Consider the following 22,036-nt stretch of genomic DNA (forward strand, 5'->3'; position numbering starts at 1 on the left):
AGTGGGTTGCCATGCCCTCCTCCAGGGGATCTTCCCGACCCAGGGGTTAAACCCATGTTTCTTACAGTCTCTTGCACGGGCGGGTGGGTTCTTTACCACTAGCGCCACCTGGGAAATCCAGATTCAAGGTTACTTCAGGCTACTTAAGGTTCTGGTTGGGATGGCCTCTCCTCATTCTTAAGGGACCACTCATATCTCATTCCTCAGCTTTTTTCCATCCCCTCATCCCTGACTCAGGGGAGGCAGAGTGGTATCTCGTGCCCATGGAGAGTGTTGCTCTGTGCTTTTTGCAGTGCAGGAAGGTGGCTGGTGGGTCTGTGTGCGTGTGTGTGCATGTGTGTGAACATGCGCGTTCCCTGGGGCTCACTCACCGGCTGGCCTTTGGATCCGGGCTCCCCCTGGTTCCCAGGAAGCCCCATGCCGCCTTCTGTCCCTCGCTTGCCAGGGGGTCCCATCTGCCCAGGTAACCCACTTTCACCCTTAAAGAAACACACCAAGATGACCAGTCAAAGGGAGAAAACGGCTCTAGGAGATGGGGAGGGCAGCTGGAGAAACAGAACAGCGATTCCACTGGGTCAGTTAACATCTCTGGTTGCTGGGGCAACAGGTGCAGGCCTGGGGATGGGGGAGGCTGCTCAAACTTCAGCCTCCTTGAGATGAAAGTCTTTTCTTGTTCTGGCATTCAAGAGCCCACTTCCTGACAACTCTCTCACACACCTCTCTTCACTGTTTCTTCCCAACAGGCCAGACAGTCCCTACCTCCACTCACGCTTGCCTAGTCACCTCCCCTTCTTGCCTCATTTAAATCTTCCACGGGCCAAGGCCACCTCTCCCCTCTGCCCTCTGTCTTTAAAGAGGGTTACAACCTCTCTCCAGCTAAACTTCGTGCTCAGAGAGGGTGAGAGCCCTTCCTCATTCATTCATCTCAATCTTCCTTCAATGTCTAACCCTGGGCTCAGACAGCTTCATGACTGCCTCCCCCACCAATCAAGGAAACTTGCTTAAAAGATGCCTTGGAGGGTCCCAGCAGTTAGCAACAGTCATTGCTCCACAAAGGCCCACAAGAGGGCGCCCACGGACAACTCAACAAACAGTTGACACCCTCAAAGGCCTGGTAGGGGGCAGTATTATAGCTCCCGGGATTAACTATCCTTTAAGCCAGGAGAAGGCAATGGCACCCCACTCCAGTACTCTTGCCTGGAAAATCCCATGGACGGAGGAGCCTGGAAGGCTGCAGTCCATGGGGTTGCTAAGAGTCGGGCACGACTGAGTGACTTCACTTTCACTTTTCACTTTCATGCACTGGAGAAGGAAATGGCAACCCACTCCAGTGTTCTTGCCTGGAGAATCCCAGGGACGGGGGAGCCTGGTGGGCTGTCATCTATGGGGTCGCACAGAGTTGGACACGACTGAAGCGACTTAGCAGCAGCAGCAAGCCAGGTTCAAGCTTGGGGAGGGACCCCTGAGGAAGTAGACTCCCTTTTTCACACGGTCCCTGGGACATGGGTGCCCATGTCAGCACTGCAGTCAGGGTCACTGTGGTCAGTACCAAGGCAGAAAGGGTGGAGGGCGGATAAGAGTATTAAAAAGTGTCTGACCTTGAATCCTGGGGGCCCCTGTGCTCCAGGCAAGCCAGCCACACCTGGATCTCCTCTCTTTCCAGCAGGGCCCATGGGCCCAGGGTCCCCGTCATCTCCTTGCTCCCCCTGTGAAGAAAGAGGGCAAAGGAGGATTTTTCATGTTTCAGGAAACAGGCAGCCAAGGAGGCAGGGTGACTTCAAAATCCACCAGCGTGGGAGAAGCCTGGTGGGGGTGGAGGTCAGACTCGGGGATGGAGGCCGTGTGTGAGAATGGCTGGACCAGTGGGACTTGGTCCAAGACTTGAGGGTTCGTGGGTGGGGAGATGAAGGTTCTTTTAAAAACCAGAAGCTCTCTGCCCTGGACAGGGGTTGTCCCTTTGGGTGCTGGCATGGAGGAGAGACAGTGAGACAGGCCATCATCCAGGTACCACAGAATGAAGCCACTGGCCATGCAGGAAACTTCCAGATACGCTGGTTCTGCCCATCCAAGTTCCCAAACCTGCTCCTCCTGGCCCATGGCCTATGGCACCCCACATCCCACCACATGCATACCTCGTCTCGAATGGAGACACCCTCTGTTAACCCCCAGTCCAGCTCACCTGCTGTCCTGCTTGACCATCGCGGCCAGGAAACCCATCTGGTCCAGCAATACCCTCAGGGCCCTGTCTCCCCACCACGCCCCGAGGCCCTGGGAGCCCCTGCAGGCCCTGGGGGTAAACAAGAAGCTGGTGAGGGCCTTGGGGAGGGCAGAGGGTAGGGTGGGTGAGTGAAAAGCTGTGAGCCACTCACCTGGATCCCCCTCCGTCCTGGCGCCCCAGCCTTGCCCTGCTTTCCCTTTGGTCCCTGAAAAATCAAGGGGCATCTGTCAAGGCCAGCCTTGGGACCTGCCTGACCCTGCTCTGGGCCCTGGCCCCTCATTGGGAGCCCTGTGGCAGAGGCTCCAGGCATTGGCAACTTCCTGGTGGGAGCGGAGCCCCATGGCTGGCAGGTCCGTGTGATCCCCAGGGATGTGGGTATCCCGGAAAGGTGAGGAGTGTGTGTGCGAATAGAAGGCAGGCGTGTGTGTGTGCACCCCTGGGAGGAAGTTGAGGGCACTGAGACAGCCCTGGCCCAGCCTCAGTGGAGGCCGATCCAGGAGGCCTGGGGGAAGGCAGGAGATTCCCTCTCCACCGCCTCCGAATTCCTCCACGAGTGTCACACTCCCTGTCTTCCTCTGCACACTCTCACTTCACTTCTCCGTTTTCTTTCTGCAGTGCATTGTGGTGGAAAGGGAGGCCGGCTTTGGATCTTGACTGCCCGGGCTTCAAATCCTGCTAGCTGACTGAACAGGTGGTCCCCCTCCCAGAGGCGCTATGATTGGGACTGGTCCTCTCCTGTCCCTCAGGCCCGCTGAAGGAATCTCCTGTCCCTCCGGACTGCACCCTGCAGTGCCCCGTGGTCCCCTCTCCTTCTCATCGTACCCCAGTGCTGCCTCCCATGTGCTATGTGCTTAGGCCGGTCTTTCCCTTCAGGGTCTACCTTCCCCGTGAGCATCCGGGCCTCTTACCTCTTCCCCTTTCGATCCTTTGGGGCCCGGCCGTCCCCGGGGTCCCGGATGCCCCTGCAAACCAAGGTGAGATGACGCAAGGCAGCCCCAGGATTCTCTCCCGGGGAGGGTGGCCAGTCTCCGCCTGGAGGGGGAGGGGTGGGGAGGGGTTTGGGGGTGCAGGCTCTGGGGGTTTCCCCAGGGTCAGGGCAGGAGAAACCAGAATGGGCTGTCCCAGGCCCTCCCGCAGGGCGGGTCTCTTTAAGCTTTAAAGAGACCAGATCTTTAATTCCCCCACTGTTCCTCCACCAGCCCCCCTCTCAGGACAGGAGGGGGATGGGACAGGAAGCACCACTCACGGGTTGGCCCTGCTGGCCTGGATTTCCACGGAGGCCTTGTACACCCTCCTGTCCCTGGAAGTCAAGCAGAGACAGGTGAAGGGACTCATCTTGGAGGGAGTGGGGGCCAGGGCAACTTCTAGCCTGGAGGACCCCAAGGAAGCCCTTGTTCTTCCTAGCCATGGGTCACTGTCCCCCTAAGTCTCAGCTTATTCATCTGCAAAATGGGCGGTGGCGCAGTTGGGAAAGAATCCACCAGCCTGTGTGGGAGACAGAAGACGCTTGGGTTCGATCCCTGGGTCGGGAAGATCCCCTGGAGGAGGAGATGGCAACCCACTCCAGAGTTCTCGCCTGGAGAATTCCATGGACAGAGGAGCCTTGGAGGGCTACAGTCCGTGGGGATTACAAAGAGTAGGACACAATTGACCATGAATAAAAGAAAGGACTCCCGCCATCAAGGATGAAGAGCCTGGGCGGGGATGGGGTGGGGGGTGGGGCTGGGTGCTCGTTCAGTGGGTCATCCTCATTGCTTCTGCTGGGAGTGCTGGATACTGAGGGTCCTGGAGGGGAAGGGTCTCCCTCCCCCGCCCATCCTCTCCCTCCCTCAGGAAAGATCTCCCCTTTCAGTATGAATTGAGCCCTGAGCCCTTGGGGATGGTGGATGAGCCCTTGGGGATGCTTAAAACCTGGGCACTAGTGGCGGAAGGACGGGCCCGTTTCCTGGTGAAGGCTGTTCTAATTCCAGGTTGCATGAAACAGAGGCCAAGGAATGCCCTCTTACAATGCTTGCGATGCTTGTAGGAGCTCTGAATACTTACAGGGTATCCAGGGTCCCCTGGTTCGCCACGGTCTCCTCGATCACCCACGGGGCCCTAAATGAAAAGGACAGCAATAGAAGACTGCAGGGGGTGCCAGATCTGGGCCTCCTGGGCCACGCCCTCGGCGGAGCTCGCAGCAGCCTCCCCCCTGCTCCCCACACAGCTGGGGCTTGGGGCTCCACCCTGGCAGCGGTCCAGAGGATGGAAGGTGGGGGCCCTTACCCGATCTCCAGGTGGTCCGGGGGGCCCCTCAGCCTTGCCGTCCTCGCCCTGCTCCCCCTGTGGAGGCAAAACCAGCATTAAGATAAACTCCCTGCTCCTGGGGAATTCCAGACACTCCACACTGAAGCCAAAAGGGCCTTCATCAGAGATGAAGAACTCAGTCTGCTTAGGGTTACAGACAGAAAGACTGAGGCCAAGAGGGAAGGGAAGACATGGGGTCCAAGGCAGACCCAGGCATGGAAGCAGGAATTTGGAACACAGGACACTGCTCTTTACCCTCCCCTAGGCTGGACTTCCCTGGGGGCTTCCCCGGTGGTTCAGACAGTAAAGAATCCACCTGCAATGCAGGAAACCCAGGTTCGACCCCTGGCTTGGGAAAATCCCTGGAAAAGGGAATGGCTACCCACTCCAGTATTCTTGCCTGGAGAATTCCATGGACAGAGGAGCCTGGCGGGCTATGGTCCACGCAGTTGCAAAGAGTCAGACACGACTAAGTGACTGTCAGTTTTATTTTCAGGCTGGATACCCCGAGGCCGACACTCTCAAGCCGTCAGCCAAGGTAGACTTGGTTACACCCGGCTTTGTAGGGGACCAGCTGCCCAGGCCTTCAACAGGGCCCTTCCAGTCTCAGAGCTTTTTCTCAGCTGCGAAATGGGGGGTAGTGGGGCAGTGAAGGGGACAATATTGATACCCATGGAAGGTGGTGGGGCTTCCATGAAGTGAGGCAGAATTCCCTGCACAGCGCTCAGCAGGCAGTGACAACAACTCCAACAGCTGGCAAGCGTGAGCACCGACCGCCACAGCTGCACGCAGACGCTCGATGAATCCTCCCAGCGTTGTGTGTGTGCCAAGTCCCTTCAGTTGTGTAGAACACTTTGAACGCTATGAGCTGCAGCCCACCAGCCTCTGCTGTCTGTGGGATTCTCCAGGTAAGAATACTGGAGTGGGTTGCCATGCCTTCCTCCAGGGGATCTTTCCAGCTCAGGGATCAAACCCATGTTTCTTACGTCTCCTGTATTGGCAGGCAGGTGCTTTACCATTAGCGCCACCTGGGAAGGCTGAATTCTGCCAACAGCCTCACAAAATAGGTGATATTATTCTCCCAGTATCTTGAGAGTCCCTTGGACTGCAAGGAGATCCAACCAGTCCATTCTGAAGGAGATCAACCCTAGGATTTCTTTGGAAGGAATGATGCTAAAGCTGAAACTCTAGTACTTCTTGACTCATTGGAAAAGACTCTGATGCTGAGAGGGATTAGGGGCAGGAGGAGAAGGGGACGACAGAGGATGAGATGGCTGGATGGCATCACTGACTCGATGGACATGAGTCTGAGTGAACTCTGGGAGATGGTGATGGACAGGGAGGCCTGGCGTGCTGCGATTCATGGGGTCGCAGAGTCGGACACGACTGAGCGACTGAACTGAACTGAACTGATTCTCCCAGTTTACAGATGAGGACACTGAGGCACAAAGAGGTGGTGTGAGCTGCTTAGCCATTCAGCCCTCAACGGAAGAGCCCCTTTCTCCAACCCTTGCTGGGAGAAGGTGGGTGGAGAACCTGCTTTAGGATGAGCCTCCAACTCTTGATGGGAGCTCCAGGGAAGGCCCTGAGCCTCCCTAGGAGGCCCTCAGCAGTCACCCACTTGCGGGTCTTGCTCATAAGACAGTTTCTCGTCTGCAAAATGAGATTGTCATGTCTCATAGCGCTGCTCTGATGAGCCAGGAAGCAGAGGTATGGTAAGCTCTCAGCACACAGAGGAGAGGCTCTGCAGAAATTGCTGTTGTTGATAATGATAACAGCTGGGAGGATGGGTGGCACGGGGGTGGTCAGAGAGCCTGGGGGAAGAGCAGTTTAGAGCCGAGGTCCTTGGGCCATGGCAGGTCACCCCGGGCCCTGGTCCACCCGCAGGACGGGTGGCTGGAAGCCATGTGCCAGCTACGAGGAAGGTGTAGGCAGAGCCTGAGGGCTCAGCATGATCTAGCCCCAGACAGCCAGTGTCATCTCCCATGGGGGGATATGCTGGGCAGGTGGCTCAAGCCAGGGTACCTCCAAGCCCCCTGGCTGCTGGCAGGGACTGAGGGGAGGTCTGAGAGGCAGGAGAGAGGGGACAGTCCCAGGGGCTGGAGCCTGTCCCAGGCTGGCGGCTGTACGCCTTGGCCTGCAGCCCCTGTGGCTCCTGTGGGCAGAGACCAAAGGCAGGAGAGTAGGCCTGAGGGCTAGAACCAGCTGAAGCCAGGAAGGAGGGGGTGGTGGCTGGCCCAAGAAGCAGGGATTCCCTCTCCTCCCTGACCACTCTCTATGGCTCCTTGTCCCAAGGCTCCGTCTTCCTGTGAAGGGAGAGAGCTGGACTGGGGGGCTTTACCTAGTGGGTTCTGTGTGCCAGGCACCTCGTGAGGCATGTTTCATAGAATCCATATAACACACCTATGCTGCTGTGACCATTGCTCTCATTTTACAGAGGAAGAAACTGAGACCCAGGGAAGGAAGGGTCTTAGCCAAGGTCACACAAGAATCAAGGCAATGATTGGGCCCAAAACTAGCTATACAGATATCCCCCTCTCCTACCCACCACACATTGTAGCTGAAGTTTGGGGATGCATTTTTCGCACCCCAAGACGAAGCCTCCCATCCCCCATTCTCCTTGTTCCCAGAGTCTTATCCCATCTCCCAGTCCCTCGGGCCGCTGCCTTTGAAGACAGACACACGCCCCAGAGGGAAGCCCCAAGCTGAACAACATATTGGTGCATCTAAGTGTCTTGTTTCCAACTGGAAAAGCAAGGCCTGGCATCAGCCAGTCTGAATCCTGGTCCTGCCATACCCGACACCGATCCTGAGCTAGTCCTGGAGTCTCACGGAGACTCTGTTTCTCCACCTGTCGAGTGGGACCCGGACACCTCCGTGCCAGCGTCATGGTGATGAGTGTGAAGAAATCCTGGAGCGGGAGGTCTGCTCCGGGGGTCTCCCCCAGGAGCCTGCTCTTCCTCCCTCCCTAGTGCCATCCCGCTGTGACCAGTGACCATTCATGTGGTGGTGGCGGTGTTCAGTCACTCACTTGTGTCCAGCCCTTTGTGGCCCATGGACTGCAGCACGCCAGGCTTCCCTGTCCTTCACTATCTCCTGGAGTTTGCTCAAACTCATGTCCACTGAGTCAGTGATGCCATCCAACCATCTCATCTTCTGTCGTCCCCTTCTCCTCTCGTCTTCAATCTTTCCTAGCATCAGGTTGTCGTTTTTTTTTCCAATGAGTCGGCTAGCTCTTTAGGGTATCATTACACAGCCCCCAGCTCAGAGATGAGAACATACTAAATATTAAATCATTATAATAATGATTATAAATCCATAAACACCTGTTGGTTAGCAGATGAATCACTGAACACAAAATAATACCGTGTAAGTCACAAAGTGCATCTGGCTGACATATATGTGATGTCCTGCTTAGCTTCACGTACCCAAGGTACCCACCCACTTCTCAGATGAGGCAGTCAAGGCTTGGGGAATGCTGGGGCCCCTCCCAAGGCCCCAGCAGACTCAGGGCAGATTTGGGTTAGGCTCTAGCTCTCGCAGGCACAGGGACTGCCTCTGGGACTGTGGACAGCCCAGAGTGAAGGCACCCTCTTGTTTCAGGCTTCGTGTTAACCCTTTCTGCACCAGCCCTGGTAGACTGTGAGGGCCGAGGAGGGACTCGGGGTCCTGTGTGAGGCTTGTGCGGCTTCCTGTGGGATGTGTCAGAGCCTGCGGCCCACTCTGATTGCAGAGCTGTTCTTCTCCAAGCGGGAGGAAGGGGCCAGCTGGATGGCAAGCTAGGCCAGAGTGATTCACTCAACAGCGGGATGTAGTTAGTGGGGAGCTGACTCGGCAAAAGAAAGGAGGCTTGAGGAGCCGGGAACAAGGAGACCATGGTGGGCGGTGGGGTGGGGTGGGGGGCGCCTGATAGGAGCCTGTTCCTGCTGAGCCATCAGGGGAAGAGGGGAGAAAGGAAGGAAGGGACTCTGCTAATGCAGGACCCAGAGACTTGGGTCCTGGGCCAGCTTGGTGCTGCCTCGGAATGTGACCCTCAGCCTGTGGGATCCACATCCCCACCTACACAGCGGGGAGGCGTGCGGCCCTCAGCGAGGTTCCTTCTACCACTTTCTGCCTTCTGTTGAATCTGGAGCCAAGGGGTGGGGCCTGGACACACCTTCCCTCTGCCTGGGCGGTTCCTGGCCTTGAAATGCTGGTGCTTCTCACTCTCCATCCCAAGCTCTCCCCCAGCTCTCGCCAGGTGATCTCCCCCTTCACACAAATGACCGATGGCATCCTTATGTCACTGATGTCCATTTCCCCTGCTCAGCCAGAAGCCCCAGAAAGGCAGCAACTGTGTCCATTTTTGTTCCGGTGCCAGGCACCGAGATGACACCCAAGATACCTGTGCTAAATGTAGGTCTAATGAGTCCTGCCTGAAGGCCACAGCCAGGGTGATGCTGGCCTCTGGGCTGGACAGGGTGTGAACAGGGGTGAGCCTGCCATGAACCCATGCTACCCCAGCCTCAGTGGCCCCAGGACTTGCTCCCAGCGGCCCCAGATATGAGAAAGCAGTTGCCACCCAGGACCAGACACCTACCTTTTCACCCTTTGGTCCAGGAGGTCCGAGGGGTCCCATGATGCCTTTGTGTCCCTGCAAGAGGTAAGATGGCAGGAGGTGAGAGCACGGGGGAGGGAGGAGTCGGGAGGAGCAGAGGACAAGAACTCAAAGATGGAGACACTCTGGGCTGAGCGATCAGGTCCTGGCTCTGTCCCAGCTTGCTGTGTGACTCTGAGCAGGCTCAGTGCCTCTCTGAGCAATGGCCACCTGGACATGCCATGTTGGCCCCAGACACTCCTCTGAGGGGTGTTTGCTTGAGTGGCTGAAGCCTGTGGAGCAGACCTCGGAGCAGATCTCAGCAGAGCCCCTAGGTGTGTCCTCCTGGGCAGAGGCAGGAGGCAAATGCTTGCCTCAGCAGGCTTTCCCAGGCCAGGGTGAGGCCTGAAGGTGCAGACCCCAACCTTGGGCTCCCAGCACCCACTCTCCAGCTCCCCTCTCCTTTGCCCTCTGCCTCTCCTCCTCTCCTTGCTGCTTCTCTTTCAGACACTGGATCCCACCGTCAAGCTTCAGGAGCTGTCGGGCCTTGCACATATATTCTTTTGGCTCCCCGAGCCTCAGTTTCCCTTTCTGAGCAAGCCACATGCCTCTCTGAGGCCTCAACTCCCAGATGTCTAACGTGTTTGGCTTGGCCGCCTCCAAAGGGTGGGGGCGGGGGGGTTGCCAAATTAGGATGCAAAAACGGGCTCTGACCCACCACTTCCACAGAGAGCAAGTTCAGACACGAGGTGTGTGTGGCACCCACCAGAGGAAAGAAGGACTGAGCGAGGCCAGGGATTCGGGGTGGGGGTCTCTGTCTGTTCACCCCAGCCCTGTCTGGCCCACTGGTGGTGTGTGGACCCAGGTGTTCCTGGGGGTGAGGGAGACCATGAATCTGTGTGGCCCTCAGCTGGGGAGGAGGTGGGGGCAGAGGCCGAGGCGACCTGAGTCCAGCCCTGCAGGGCAGACTTCCAGAAAGTGGGGAGGTGAGAGCTCCTTACGTCGTAACCAGCCAGTCCCGGCTCTCCTTGGGCCCCCATCCGTCCTGGAGCACCCTGTGAGGGGAGAAGACCCCCGTTGGTACCCAGTGTGACTCTCACAGCAGGAACGCGGACACTGTCTCTCCCACAGGCTCCCGCCCAGTTCAGCTCAGCAGCCTGGCACGTCCACTCTGCTCAGAACCCGGTCCGGACACCGAGGTGGAAAGCAAGCGGCACTCCGGAGCGCTCCTCCTCCCCCAGCCCTTCCCTCTTCCAGCTCCAGTGGTTTAGAGAGCCAGTTGCTAAATTTTCCCCAATTTTGTGAGCCAATTATTAAACAAAACCATGATGAAAAGTTAAATTATATGAACTTACAGATAAATCAATTATATTAAAAACACAGATGATAAATATCCCAAACTCATCCCTTCCTAATTATTTTACTACATTTTGTTGTTATCTATGCTCATGAGGATATTTCTGTTGATTGAATCTGTGTGGCAGAAACACTGTTATTCCTGGGTAGCCAGTATCTGCAGGGGAACAGTTCCAGGACCCCCCGTGGATGTGAAACCCTGGGGATACAGACCGACTCTACCAGCTAACGGAGCTTTCTCACACATCCCCTCCAAGTCTGCATTTGGTGACATCATGCTGGTAGCTGGAAATCGGCTACCGTGGGAGCATTTACACCACGGCATCTTGCAAATGCCACGAACCAGCGCAGCTGTTTATCGGCACACATTGGCAGCTCAGAGATGCCGCGTCAGCCTTGTCTGCCCCCTTCGCTCGCTTCCTCTTGGGGTCTTCCTCCTGCCGCAGCGATCAAACCCTTAAGGGGCTCTTCCTTCAGGGCAGGCCAGCGATGGGCTGGACCACCCTCAGGGTTACCGGGGATCTGCAGTAGCTTCCCTGCCATGAATCTATTTCCAATGGGAAAAGTCCCCGTCCAATAAAAATACCCCCAAGGGTCTGGTCCCGTCCCTACACCCTGACAGCAGGACTTGATATTCAGGGGTTATAAAGGGCTTCAGAAGATCCAGACTCCCTTCAAATGGCAAGAAATTCTGCGCTGTATGTACTTTACAGGGGGAGGGGCGAGAGCTTCTGTAGGTCCCCAAAGGGATCCACGATTCCAAAGATCTGTCTGGAGGGCAGACACAAAGTGGGGCGGGCAGTGCTTTCCTCTCTGCCCTCGGCTCCATGACCCTCAGCCCAGCCACCCAGAGAGTGCTCACCGTTGGTCCCAGGCTGCCCCGGGACCCTTTAGGACCTGGGGTGCCAGGGGGTCCGGGGTCTCCAGGGACGCCCATCTCACCCAGCTGTCCTTGGTAGCCCTTGGCACCCTGCAGTGGGGGAGAGACAGGGTATCACCAGGTGTCCGCAGAGGGGAGGGGAGGGCGGGAGCTAGGGGGCGGGGGCATAGCTGATTCAGGCGGGAGGAGGAGGGGTCCCTACCTTGGCTCCCATCCGGCCCTTCTCGCCTTGCTTCCCTGGTTTTCCTTCAGGACCCTGAAAGGAAAAGAGGGGAAGAGAGAAAAAGATGAGCAATGAGAGGAAACTGAGGCAGACCCACAGATCTGCAGAGCACTCACTCTCGAGGCAGACTGCCTGGGCTCAGACTGATTCTGCACTCCACGCCCGTGTGACCGTGAGCACTGGCACACTTCCTGCGATCTGCATCTTTGCCAAGTAGGGGCAGAGGTGGTACTGGCCTCGCAGAGCTGACAGCCCTGGGCCTGACAATCTCAAGGCCCTTTGCTCCTCCAGTAATTAAATACAGCAGGGCCTCAGTCATGGGCCAGGTACTATATCTGAACTCTGTATCATGTTTTGTGCAATTCTGGCCACATGGCTGGGAGAAAGGGATTGTTCATCCCACGTTAGAGCTAAAGAAACAGTCTCGGGGAGACGGAGACCCCGCGGACACAGATCACCCAGCTAGGCAGAGTGAATTGCGGATTCTTCCTTTCTGGGACACCCCTTTTCCTAAGCCGGTCCTGTCTGGGCAATTGTGAGTCATGATTACAGGAGCTGGTGGCATCTGCCAGTGGGCTGAGGTGATTGCAATGGCTGATTCCTCATCAGCAGGAGGAGTGAGTCAGGGACAAAGAATGCAGTTCAGGGCCAGGGAGACGGGAGTCCCCCCAGACAGGGCAGCCTGCTGGCCCCCTGTTCCGACAGGCCCAGCTCCAGCTGGGAGCACCCCAGTGGTGTGGGAAACCCTGAGTAAGGGCGAGAGCATCCAGTGGGCTGAGACTGCGGGGCCAGAATGAAGACATTTGCTGGGCCCCCATCCATATAGATATATTTCTGGAAAGGCCCTGATGGCTCATAAAATTCTATTTTTAAATCCTCCACTGTTTCCAGGCCACAGAGTGGGAGATTTCTGTTCTGCGGCCTCAATGCCAAAGACACTCAAATACAGGCCTCTCATCACCTCTGCTACCCAACACACACACAGCCTGGCCCCGGCGAACCTCCTTCCAGTCCCAGCGTATGAGAGCTGGCAGTGACCACAAAATATGGACAGGAACACTGCAACACCACCACTGACGCGATCCCCAGAGCCACGTCACACCCCTGCCTCGGCCACCAGCATCACCAACGCATCAGTCCCAGCACCTCATCAGCCCTGCCATCCTCACCACCACCATCATTATCACAACCACAGCTGCCATTATCAACCCCCCATCACCATCACCATAACCACCATCCTCTTCACTAACATCAATACCATCCCCTCCATCATCACACACTAACACCATCATCACTACTACCACCAGCATCACCATCGTCACCACTCCCATAACCACCGCCACACTAACAAACACCATCCTCATCACTATATCATACCACCACCATCATTCTCACCACCACCATCAGCACCATCAGCACCATCCCCATCGTCATCCCCATCGCCATGACCACCACCATCATCCTCACTATTGCCATCACCACTATCTTCATCACTATCATCACCATCCCCACCATCATGACTACATCATCACCACCGCCAGCTTCAGTCACGTCCGCCTCCATACTCATAAAGATAATTTGCTACATTTCTAGTTCATTTTCTAAAGTGCTTTCCTATCCAAAGTTTCATCAGTTCTTTAGATGAAAAATCCATGGCTCAGAGAGAGGCAGTTTGATGCGCCCAAAGTCACAGCGATAGTGGGTGCTCGAGCCAGAACTCGGCCTTTGGGGTCCGGGTCGTGGCTATTTCCGCCACACGTTTCTGCCCATTCCACAGTCATGATGCTCAAAAGTTCACTAAGAAAGAGCTCCTGGAACACTGTAACTCAAAAACGATTTCAGCACACGTTCTTCCAAAGCCTTCATCATACCAGAGGGGTGACCCAGAGAGGGCAAGAACAAGAGAAAGGTCACGCAGCAAGTTGCTGATGGAGAACTGGACCAATGCCTCTCCTGCTAATTTCAGTGTGGCTGAATGTGGGGGTTGAGCAGGATGAGGTCAGCAGGGTCCAGGTTGTGTAAGGCACAGCAGACAGACCAAGGAGAGTGACGTTACTCCTGGGGGCACTAGGAAGGGACGGGAGGGACACAGTCAGGTTTGTGCTCTGCAAAGCGCTCCAGTGAAGGAAGGAGAGAAGCGCAGGACCCTTTGGTGGCTGCTGTCCAGCGACCTCCCACCCAGCCACCGGAAGGCACGAGTGTATTATTCTGACCCAGGAGCCACAAATGCTGGCACACAGCTGTGCACACTCACCCGGACGCCAGTGATGCCAGGGGGGCCGGGGGGCCCGTCCTCGCCCTTCAGTCCCTCTTGGCCCTTCTCGCCACGTTCACCGTCAGGCCCAGGGTCACCCCTGTCCCCCTGGGGTGGAAAGACATGAGGAAGGAAGACAGAGAGAGAATAAATTAGTCACCAAGTCCATCAGAGGCGCCAAACCTCAGGGCTCCGTTGGGATGTCCAGAGCCGACCAGACCCTGGATTCCCCTGATGGCTCAGCCAAAAGGGTCAGCCTGGCACAGACAGCATGCAGTACATGACATTGTCCAGTGGCCCTGCCTAGGCCAAGAAGCGGGCCAATCAGAGGGAAGAGCGGACCTCGACCACGCCCACCCCCTGGAGTTTACAGGAGAGGGACAGGCTGGAAGGATGAGATGCTTTCTCTCCAGCCCTGTAGACACATTGGGAGAACAAGAGCCTTAAAAAGCTTAAGGAAATTTTTATAAAGGAAAAAATTCAGCCGATTCAGCCTCTCGGAACAAACTCTTTCCATGTTTCTGAGTTGCGTTTTCAACCCTTGTTTACACAAAACCATTTACAATAAGTAAAAAGTAATAGTTTCAATGGCTACATACCAGGTTCAGAGCGCTAAAACAACTGTTCCAAAGCAATGAAATTAGTTAGTAAATTTAGCTTTAAAGGCTTAATCCAATTGGACTGCATGTCTCCATCTATCGTATTTTTTAATGTCTTATTCCATTTACTGAGAGTAGGCGCTCCCTTTTCTGTCTGCTCCGCACAGCTCTCGTTCTCACTGGCTGCAGTACATTTCCTCTGTCGGGTGGGTGGCAGTGAATGCTTACACAGCACTTATCATTTCAGGCCGTGTTCTAGCAGGCCGGGCTGTGCCAGGATGGGGCTGTTGCCCTCAGCCCCCGTGAGCAGGGCAGGTGCAAGGGCTGCAGTACAGGCAGATGCAGGGAGGAGCAGGGCAGCAGGGGCCTGTGGCTAGTCTGCAGGTGGCTGAGCTGCGACTGGAGAGAGAAGTCCCCCGGCAATGGGTACGAAGCCACGGTGGGGAGGAAGGGGTGGGCGGAGGAGCAGGATTGGAGAGGCAGAGAGCATCTGTGCCAGTTCTGTTTTCTGGCGCCACACTTTACGAGGGACATTGATAGACTGGTGTGAGTCCAGCAGAAAGAGCAGGGTGCACCAGGGCAAGCAGCCGGAGCCTGGGAACCAGAACGCAGAGAGCAGTCTGCAGGCTGGCTGCGCCAGGGCCCTGGGCTCTGGGTGTAGGCAGCTGGGTCCCAGGATGGCTGGGGCAGTTTCTAGCTCTGGTCCGAGAGGATGCCCCGATGAGTAGGGGTAGGGAGCGATCCAAAGATGACACAGCTGAGGGAGGCAAGAGCCAAGCTGGGGTGTGGGCCAGTGCAGAACAGATCTGGGCTCCAGGAGAGGGTCGAGCAGCTGGGTCTCTGAGGTCCCTTCCCACTGAGATGCTCAGATTCCAAGCTCAGCCTGGCATGGAGACAAGGCTGGCCCTGACGATCCTCCTGTGGATGCTCTTGGCTCCAGGATTCCCCTTCTGGCCTGTTATCCTGGCCACCTGCTCTCCTCACCCTCAGAGGCGGGCAGCCTGTTCCAGGTGGCTGGGCTGGCTTTCTGTGAGGGGCCCTAGCCTGGGCCCTGCAGGCGAACTGGCTCCAAGACCTACCCAGACCCCCAGAGCCTGGGTTCCCACACACCCAGCAGTGGATCCCATGCAGAAAGGGCTCCGGGGGTAAAGAACTAGGGTCCCAGAATCCAGGACATCTGTCAGTGCTCAGAAAAACCTTTACAAGTTGCCCAGCTCAACCCTCGATATTTACAGGTGGGGAAACTGAGGCCTAGAGAGAGGTAGAGACTTCCTAATGCCACACGTGAGCTCACAGCAGAGCACAGATAAGACCCTGGGTTCTGGTTCTTCTCACTCCAAGGTTCTCTGCTCAGGGCACAATACCTCCTCCCCCGATACTGGATTCAGATCTCAACAGCTGTTGACTTGGGCAAGTTTCCTCATTTGCAAAACAAGCACCAAAGGGTTACTGTGGGGAGTGAAGGAGATAATCCATGTAAATAGCTTAGCATAGCATCTGGTGCCCAAGCGCTGGATAAACGTGCGCTATTAGCAGGAATCCCTGTCATGGTTGCCACCATCAGTTGGTCATCAGCAAACTCAAAAGAGATAATCAGCATAAACGATACAGTGCTGTGCATGTCTGAGAGGCTGTTTTCACCATGAAGGTGATGCTTGGACAAACACCATAAAGGAAATAGATTCTCTCCTGGATTCATGCAAGGCCCAGGGAGACACTGTGCATGTGTGCTAAGTTGCTTCGGCTGTGTCTGACTCTTTGCAACCCATGGACTGTAGCCCGTCAGGCTCCTCTGTCCATGGGATTCTCCAAACAAGAGTACTGGAGTGTGTAGCCATCCTCTTCTCCAGGGGATCTTCCCAACCCAGAAACTGAACAAGGGTCTCCTGCATTGCAGGCAGATTCTTTCCCATCTGAGCCACCAGGGAAGCTCAGACACCACACAGCTGCACAGCTACTCCAGCCCGAGGTAGAACTGGCTTTGGAGGGAGTGGAAGAGGAAGCAGTAGGGCCCAGGAGCCATCACCAGTGAGCAGGAATGACTGTGAGGTGCCCAAACCTGGAAGATCCCCTCCCACCCCACCTCAGCAAAGATTCCAAGGAGATGTAAGGCGGCTGCCCAGAGGTGAAGGAGGCCCCCACACACCATTCCTTGCTTTCCTCATCTGTCACATGGAGGCGGTAATGAATCCAGCCTGGAGCGTTGCTGGGAGAATTAAATGGGTTAATTCATCTAAAGCTCTGAAGGCAGGTGACGCAAGTGTACTGAGTGTACAAAGCATTTTAGCTAGAATGCTCATCAGCATCATCATGATTCATGCAAGCACTTGTCAAAGAGTGTGGAGAGGCCATCCGTTGCTCTGGGTCTCTGGAGCCAGACCCTAGGATGGAGCAGGGCTGGAGGTGAGAGAAGGCAGACGGATGGCAGACAGGGGGCGCTCTCAACCTTGTGAGCAAAAGGCAAGCAGCTGGGGAGCCAGCCAGGGGCCTGTCACCTAGGCATCCTGGGGACAGGGCAGTGCAGGCCCAGAGAAAGGGTGCTTATCTGAGGTCATAGGAGAATCAGCGGTGACCGAGGGAATCCTGGGATGTGACACTTGGAAGCCTGGGCTGGGACAGGTCAGCCCTGGGAAAACCCACCTAACAACAGTTCAGGGCTAGGTCAGGGGTGGGGGCTGCAAAGTCAAGAGAGCGATGCCCACCTGCCCTGGGGTTTGGGGCAGCCCTAGCACCTTCTTAAGGCCCCAGCATCTGTGGCTGACAGATGAATCTCAGCAGCAGGGCTGAGATGGGCCCACATGCTTTGGTGCCAACGAGCTGGGGGTTTGAATTTTGGATTTTCACTCACTCTGGGTGCATACACCTCAGCCTGAGCCCCAGTCTCTTCACCTTTAGAATGGGGGCATGGTGCAGAGAGGTAGCCGAGTCTCAGGTCTTGCCTGTGCCAGTTACTAGCCTGGGTCCTTGGACCAGTTGCTTAACCTGAGTCTCAGTTTCCTCATCCAAAGACAGGGCTTACCCCACACCACTGATCTAAGTGATACATACAAAAGGCTTAGTGTAGTCCCTGATAGTCTGTGACTAGTCCTCCGGAAATAGTGGCTATGAGTCATGGGTGGTGATTACTCTTCTGATCTTTTAAGATGTCTGGAAGATAACAGATATCAAAGCTGCTGGCCTGATACCACCTTGAGCCAAGAGCAGCTGCAGTTTTGAGGAGAAAGACGGCAGTGAGGAGTAGAAGGTGGGGTTAGTCCCCAGTCCATGAGCAGGGTAGGGAGCGGGCGCTGGGCAGGGCTCACTCCTACACAGCCTGTGCTCCCTAGAAGCTGGAGGACTGATCTCGCAGTTTATGAGAACACAGTGCTTCTGGGGGAATACCTGGGTATTGGACGGAAGAGGGCAGTGGGGCCAGAGGCAGAAGGCAGTTCCAGAATATTCCCTCTCCCCCAGACTGTGCACCAGAAGGACACTTACCTTCAGCCCGTCAGGCCCTGCAGGACCACTGTCACCCTCGAGGCCTGGCTCTCCCTGGAAAGGGTGGTGGGAAAGACGAGGAGACATTACTGGGGAGGGGGTTCCAGTGTGATTTTATTTCCTCCCCTGCACTAGAGCAAGACCCCATCCCCTGATCTCCTCTAGTAGTGCCCTAGAATGCCTGGCACAGTAAGTAAGCAGTGGAGCAGACCCCCAAGCCACAACCTGTTCTGTGTGCAGGGTGGGGGTGGGGCAAGGGCTACCCAGGAGAGAAAGTACTGGTCCTGTGTCCAGGTGGGCTGGTTGGACTGGGGTGGTAGTGAAGCCTACTGGTTGAACAGGCTTTGATGTCAGACCTTGATGCCCCCACTGGGCTTCCCATTCATGATGGTCTGGCCATAAGCAACCTCCTTAGCCCCCATGGGTGTCTGTTTCCTCATCTGAAAATGGGCTGATACACTTCCTTTAAGGGTTCCTATGAGAGCCAGTATAAGTATCCCATAGATGGTAGCTGTTAGATATATTCTTCTGGGAATTTGGAGTGAGCCCTCAGAAAACACCTTGGTGGATCCCATTTTTCAGATGAGGAAAGTAAGGCCATTTCTCAGACTTTCTTGCCAGAAAAGTTTGGGAATGATACCAAGCCCCTGAATCCCCATCTGACCTTCAGCCAGGTTCCCTGCTTGCCTTTCTAGCTCCAGAGATGCTTCTGGATGTCTCAGGTCTCTAACAGGCTGTGAAACCAAGTTTGTGTCTCCCTCTGCTTGTTCATAGCTGTCAGCATCTGAGCTGAAAGGGGCCTCGGAAGTCATCAAATACAGGGATGGCACAGACGGGACAGGGGGGTAGATTCCCTCCTTGTTGTGTCCATGGCAGGCATCACTAGTCAACCTACTAGCCATTCCTCTTGGGTCCATGGCAGACATCACTAATCAATCTACTAGAATGAGGCTTCATGAGGACAGGGCCTTCTGTTACTCACTGCTGTGAAGTGCCTGGCACACAGTGGGCATCAAGTGAGTGCACATCATGCTCTTTCCTAGTGAGCCCAGGTGGAGCCTCAGGATCCTGCTTAACACAGCACTCCAAGAAACTATACTGCTCAATTTTCATTGACAGACAAGACTGCCATCTGAAGGCTTCAAGCTCCACACTCATCCTCTAGTGCCCTGAGGGCTTCTCCCCTCATTTTACATCTTAGCCCAGTTTGTGGAGCCTCTTAACTTTAGGCAGGGAGTAATAGGAGGCACTGGAAAAAGGGACAAAAGAGAAACTGGATTGGGTGCTTGGTGCCTGCATTAACCAAGCCCTCCACACTAACTCTCCCTCACTCCTGGGCCCCATCTTCCCCATCCATAAGGTGCTAGAGGATGCTTGCTCTCTATCCCTCATAGCACCCCAGAGTCCACATCTAGGCAGGGACCTTATAATTCAAGCACAAGACATAGACAGGTGGGTGCAGAGATGTCCCAAAGCTTCTCAAAGGAAGCCAAGCTCTGTGGGTTTATTTTGGTAAAAGGAAAGATAACCTTCCACGTAACTTTCCATGGAACAGGGTGATAATAGGTGTTTGTCAATAAAAACACTTGGAGGTCAAATAAGTTTGGAGATTCTGGATCCCCACAAAAAGAACCCCTAATTTCTTGGTTGCAGGCCTTCTCAGAGCCTTGAAGATGCTCCCACTAACCTGTAAGAGGGAACACTGAGTATGCAGAATCTCAAACATTTTGACCACTGAATGCTTTTCTCTGCAGAGCACCTCTGCATTGCAGAAATGCTGGCCTGCCAGGAGGCAGGCTGGATGAGGCTGTAGAAATTCATGATCTGTTTGTACAGCTGAGGAAACTGAGGCTCAGGGAAGCTGAGTAAAGACCCTCCCTCCACCAAATACCAGGGGGGATAGGGAGGGGGACTTTCCAGGGAGAATCAATTTGCTTTGACTTACCCGCTGCCCAATGAGGCCCTGCTCCCCAGGGATGCCCAGAGGCCCAAGGTCACCCTAGGAGAAGCCAAACACAAGTCCATGGGTAGGAGGATAGGACCAGCCCCAGCTCTCACCCCACCTTCTTGTTCTCATCAGTTCTAATGTGGGGGAAGCACGGGTGGGGCCAAGGAAGTTCTTTCTTCTCCAGGACTAGAGAGAAAGTGTGAAATGCCAACCAGAGCCCCTGTCCCCAGTAACCCCTGAGCACGTTCAGGACCACCACTACCACACGATCACAGCTGAGCTCAGACGTACACAGTCCTATTTCAGTGCTTTTTTATTTCACACAGCTAATTGTCAGAACAGCCCTGCCAGGGAAGGGGTCTGCTTTTACAAATGAGGAGACAGCGACTACTGGTTAAGTAACCAGCCTGAGCTCACGAAGCTACTAAGCGACAGCTTTAGGATCCAAATCCAAGCAGTTAGTTTGGCTCCAGGGAGTATCAGATGCAGAGATGGCAACTCTGAGGCTGATCACCTTTACCCACCCCCTGAGAGCCCTGAGAGCAACCCAAATGAGGAAGAGGCCCTAAATGAACCAGAGCAAATGTCCCTTGTGCATGCATGTGAGCTGAGTCACTCAGTCGTATCTGCCTCTTGACAATCCCATAGACTACAGCCTGCCAGGATCCTCTGTCCGTGGGATTCTCCAGGCAGGAATACTGGAGTGGGTTGCCATTTCCTCCTCCAGGGGATTTTCCCAACCCAGGGATCAAACCCGAGTCTCCTGTGTCTACTGGCAGGCGGATTCTTCACCAGTGACTCACCTGGGAAGCCCTAAACGTCCCCCACCTCCTCCAAAAGACCCCCAGAAGGGTCTTTCTCATCTGGAGGTTTCCAAGCTACACTCTCTCCCTGCTGGTGTCTGCAGGCACAAGGAGGAGGCGGAGCTCTGAGTCCCCAGCCCGGCCCCAACCAGAACCATCCCATTTCTATCTGTTTTATACATGGGGTAGTTTCTTGCATTACTCCAGCAAAAGATTCTGAAACTAAGTCAAGACTGAAGGTTCCAGGCCTCCTAGTCCTGCACAGGGAGCAGGTACTCTTCCAACAGCAGAGCAGCGATGGGGTCTCCCCAGAGCTCAGGGATCAATGGGCTCCTGTTTCCCCGCAGGTAATGAGGGGCACTGGTGTTGAAATGCAGATGCTATCGCGGGAGGCCAGGAGGTCCGGCCGGCCGGCATGGGGCAGGTGCCAGAGAAAACACTGCCAGACGGGGGGTTGGGCAGCGACGGGGGCTCAAGGCCGGCTAGACCATCTGCTGTGGCCATGGCTAGGCCCTACTCCCCAGCCAGGAGCACAGAGAACCCATTATCCCAGGCACAAGAAAGGCTCGTTTCTCTTCCACGGAGAGGACGTGGCCGCCAGCTGGGAGTTGGTTTCAGCAAGTTATTTTTCTCTTCTTTCATCCCCCTCTTACCTTCATGCCAGCTTCCCCAGGAAGGCCCGGTTCTCCCACTGCACCTGGTGGTCCCTGCAAAAAAAAAAAAAAAAAAAGCCATCGGTCCATCCTAGAGCAAGAGCTGGTCCCTGGTTTCCCTGGTTGCCAAGGGAGGAGATAACTGAGGCAGGCTCAGAGAGGGCAAGGGACATGCCCGAGGTCACACACCCTGAGAGACCCAGAGCTGGGCGCAGGCTGCAGCCTTTGGGAGCTTAGAACTGGGACTAGGCAAGGGCAGGGGGGTGGTGGTTGGGCCCAGACTGCGGAGCCTTGGGGCTACCCAGAGGCTGCTGGAGCCTTCGCCCTCCCCACGAGTGTGGTTGACCACAGTAGGAGCCCCTGGCAAGCGTGGAGAGGAAAATTTCATGATTCACATAACAACAGGGGAGGGAGCCAACAGATGCTACACTCAGGGCTGAGGGATTCCAGCCCTTCCTTCTCTCTGCAGCCAGGATGACAAGGGTGGGAGAGATCCCCAGGTTATCATCATTAGCATGGCCACAGCCCCTGCATAAAACCTAGGGCTCAGTTTTCTCCCCTGGAGAAGGCAGGGGTGCCTGAGACCCCTTTCAAGCTCCTTGCTGCAAGGCCTTAGGAGGACTGGTTCAGTAGTCAAACCTCCGTGTCAGGGTGAAGTCCCAGCAGGGTCAGGATGAGGGGTATTGCTGCTCTCCAGGGTGCCGAAAAAGAGGCACTGCCAACCCCCATGAGGGTCCTGGCATGCCAGCATCCCACCCACTGC

The 22,036-nt window shown here is 55.6% G+C and overlaps 1 protein-coding gene across 5 annotated transcripts in view; it reads right to left on the bottom strand.

Annotated features, from left to right (window-relative positions):
- The window catches only part of COL27A1 (collagen type XXVII alpha 1 chain), a 151,600-nt gene that overhangs the window by 21,964 nt on the left and 107,600 nt on the right, over positions 1–22,036 (bottom strand). For all 5 annotated transcript variants that reach the window (XM_042242831.2, XM_042242832.1, XM_060408850.1 and 2 more), the window contains 16 exons: positions 21,274–21,327; positions 19,815–19,868; positions 17,870–17,923; positions 13,794–13,901; positions 11,519–11,572; positions 11,299–11,406; positions 10,082–10,135; positions 9,084–9,137; positions 4,484–4,540; positions 4,262–4,315; positions 3,465–3,518; positions 3,127–3,180; positions 2,370–2,423; positions 2,180–2,287; positions 1,599–1,706; positions 372–479 (listed from right to left, as the gene is read on the bottom strand). In XM_042242831.2, the coding sequence (XP_042098765.1) occupies positions 372–479; positions 1,599–1,706; positions 2,180–2,287; positions 2,370–2,423; positions 3,127–3,180; positions 3,465–3,518; positions 4,262–4,315; positions 4,484–4,540; positions 9,084–9,137; positions 10,082–10,135; positions 11,299–11,406; positions 11,519–11,572; positions 13,794–13,901; positions 17,870–17,923; positions 19,815–19,868; positions 21,274–21,327 (1,137 nt within the window). The remainder of the gene's footprint in view (positions 1–371; positions 480–1,598; positions 1,707–2,179; positions 2,288–2,369; positions 2,424–3,126; positions 3,181–3,464; positions 3,519–4,261; positions 4,316–4,483; positions 4,541–9,083; positions 9,138–10,081; positions 10,136–11,298; positions 11,407–11,518; positions 11,573–13,793; positions 13,902–17,869; positions 17,924–19,814; positions 19,869–21,273; positions 21,328–22,036) is intronic.

Source organism: Ovis aries, chromosome 2 (genome assembly GCF_016772045.2).
Source record: "Ovis aries strain OAR_USU_Benz2616 breed Rambouillet chromosome 2, ARS-UI_Ramb_v3.0, whole genome shotgun sequence".
NCBI classification, from domain to species: Eukaryota; Metazoa; Chordata; class Mammalia; order Artiodactyla; family Bovidae; genus Ovis; species Ovis aries.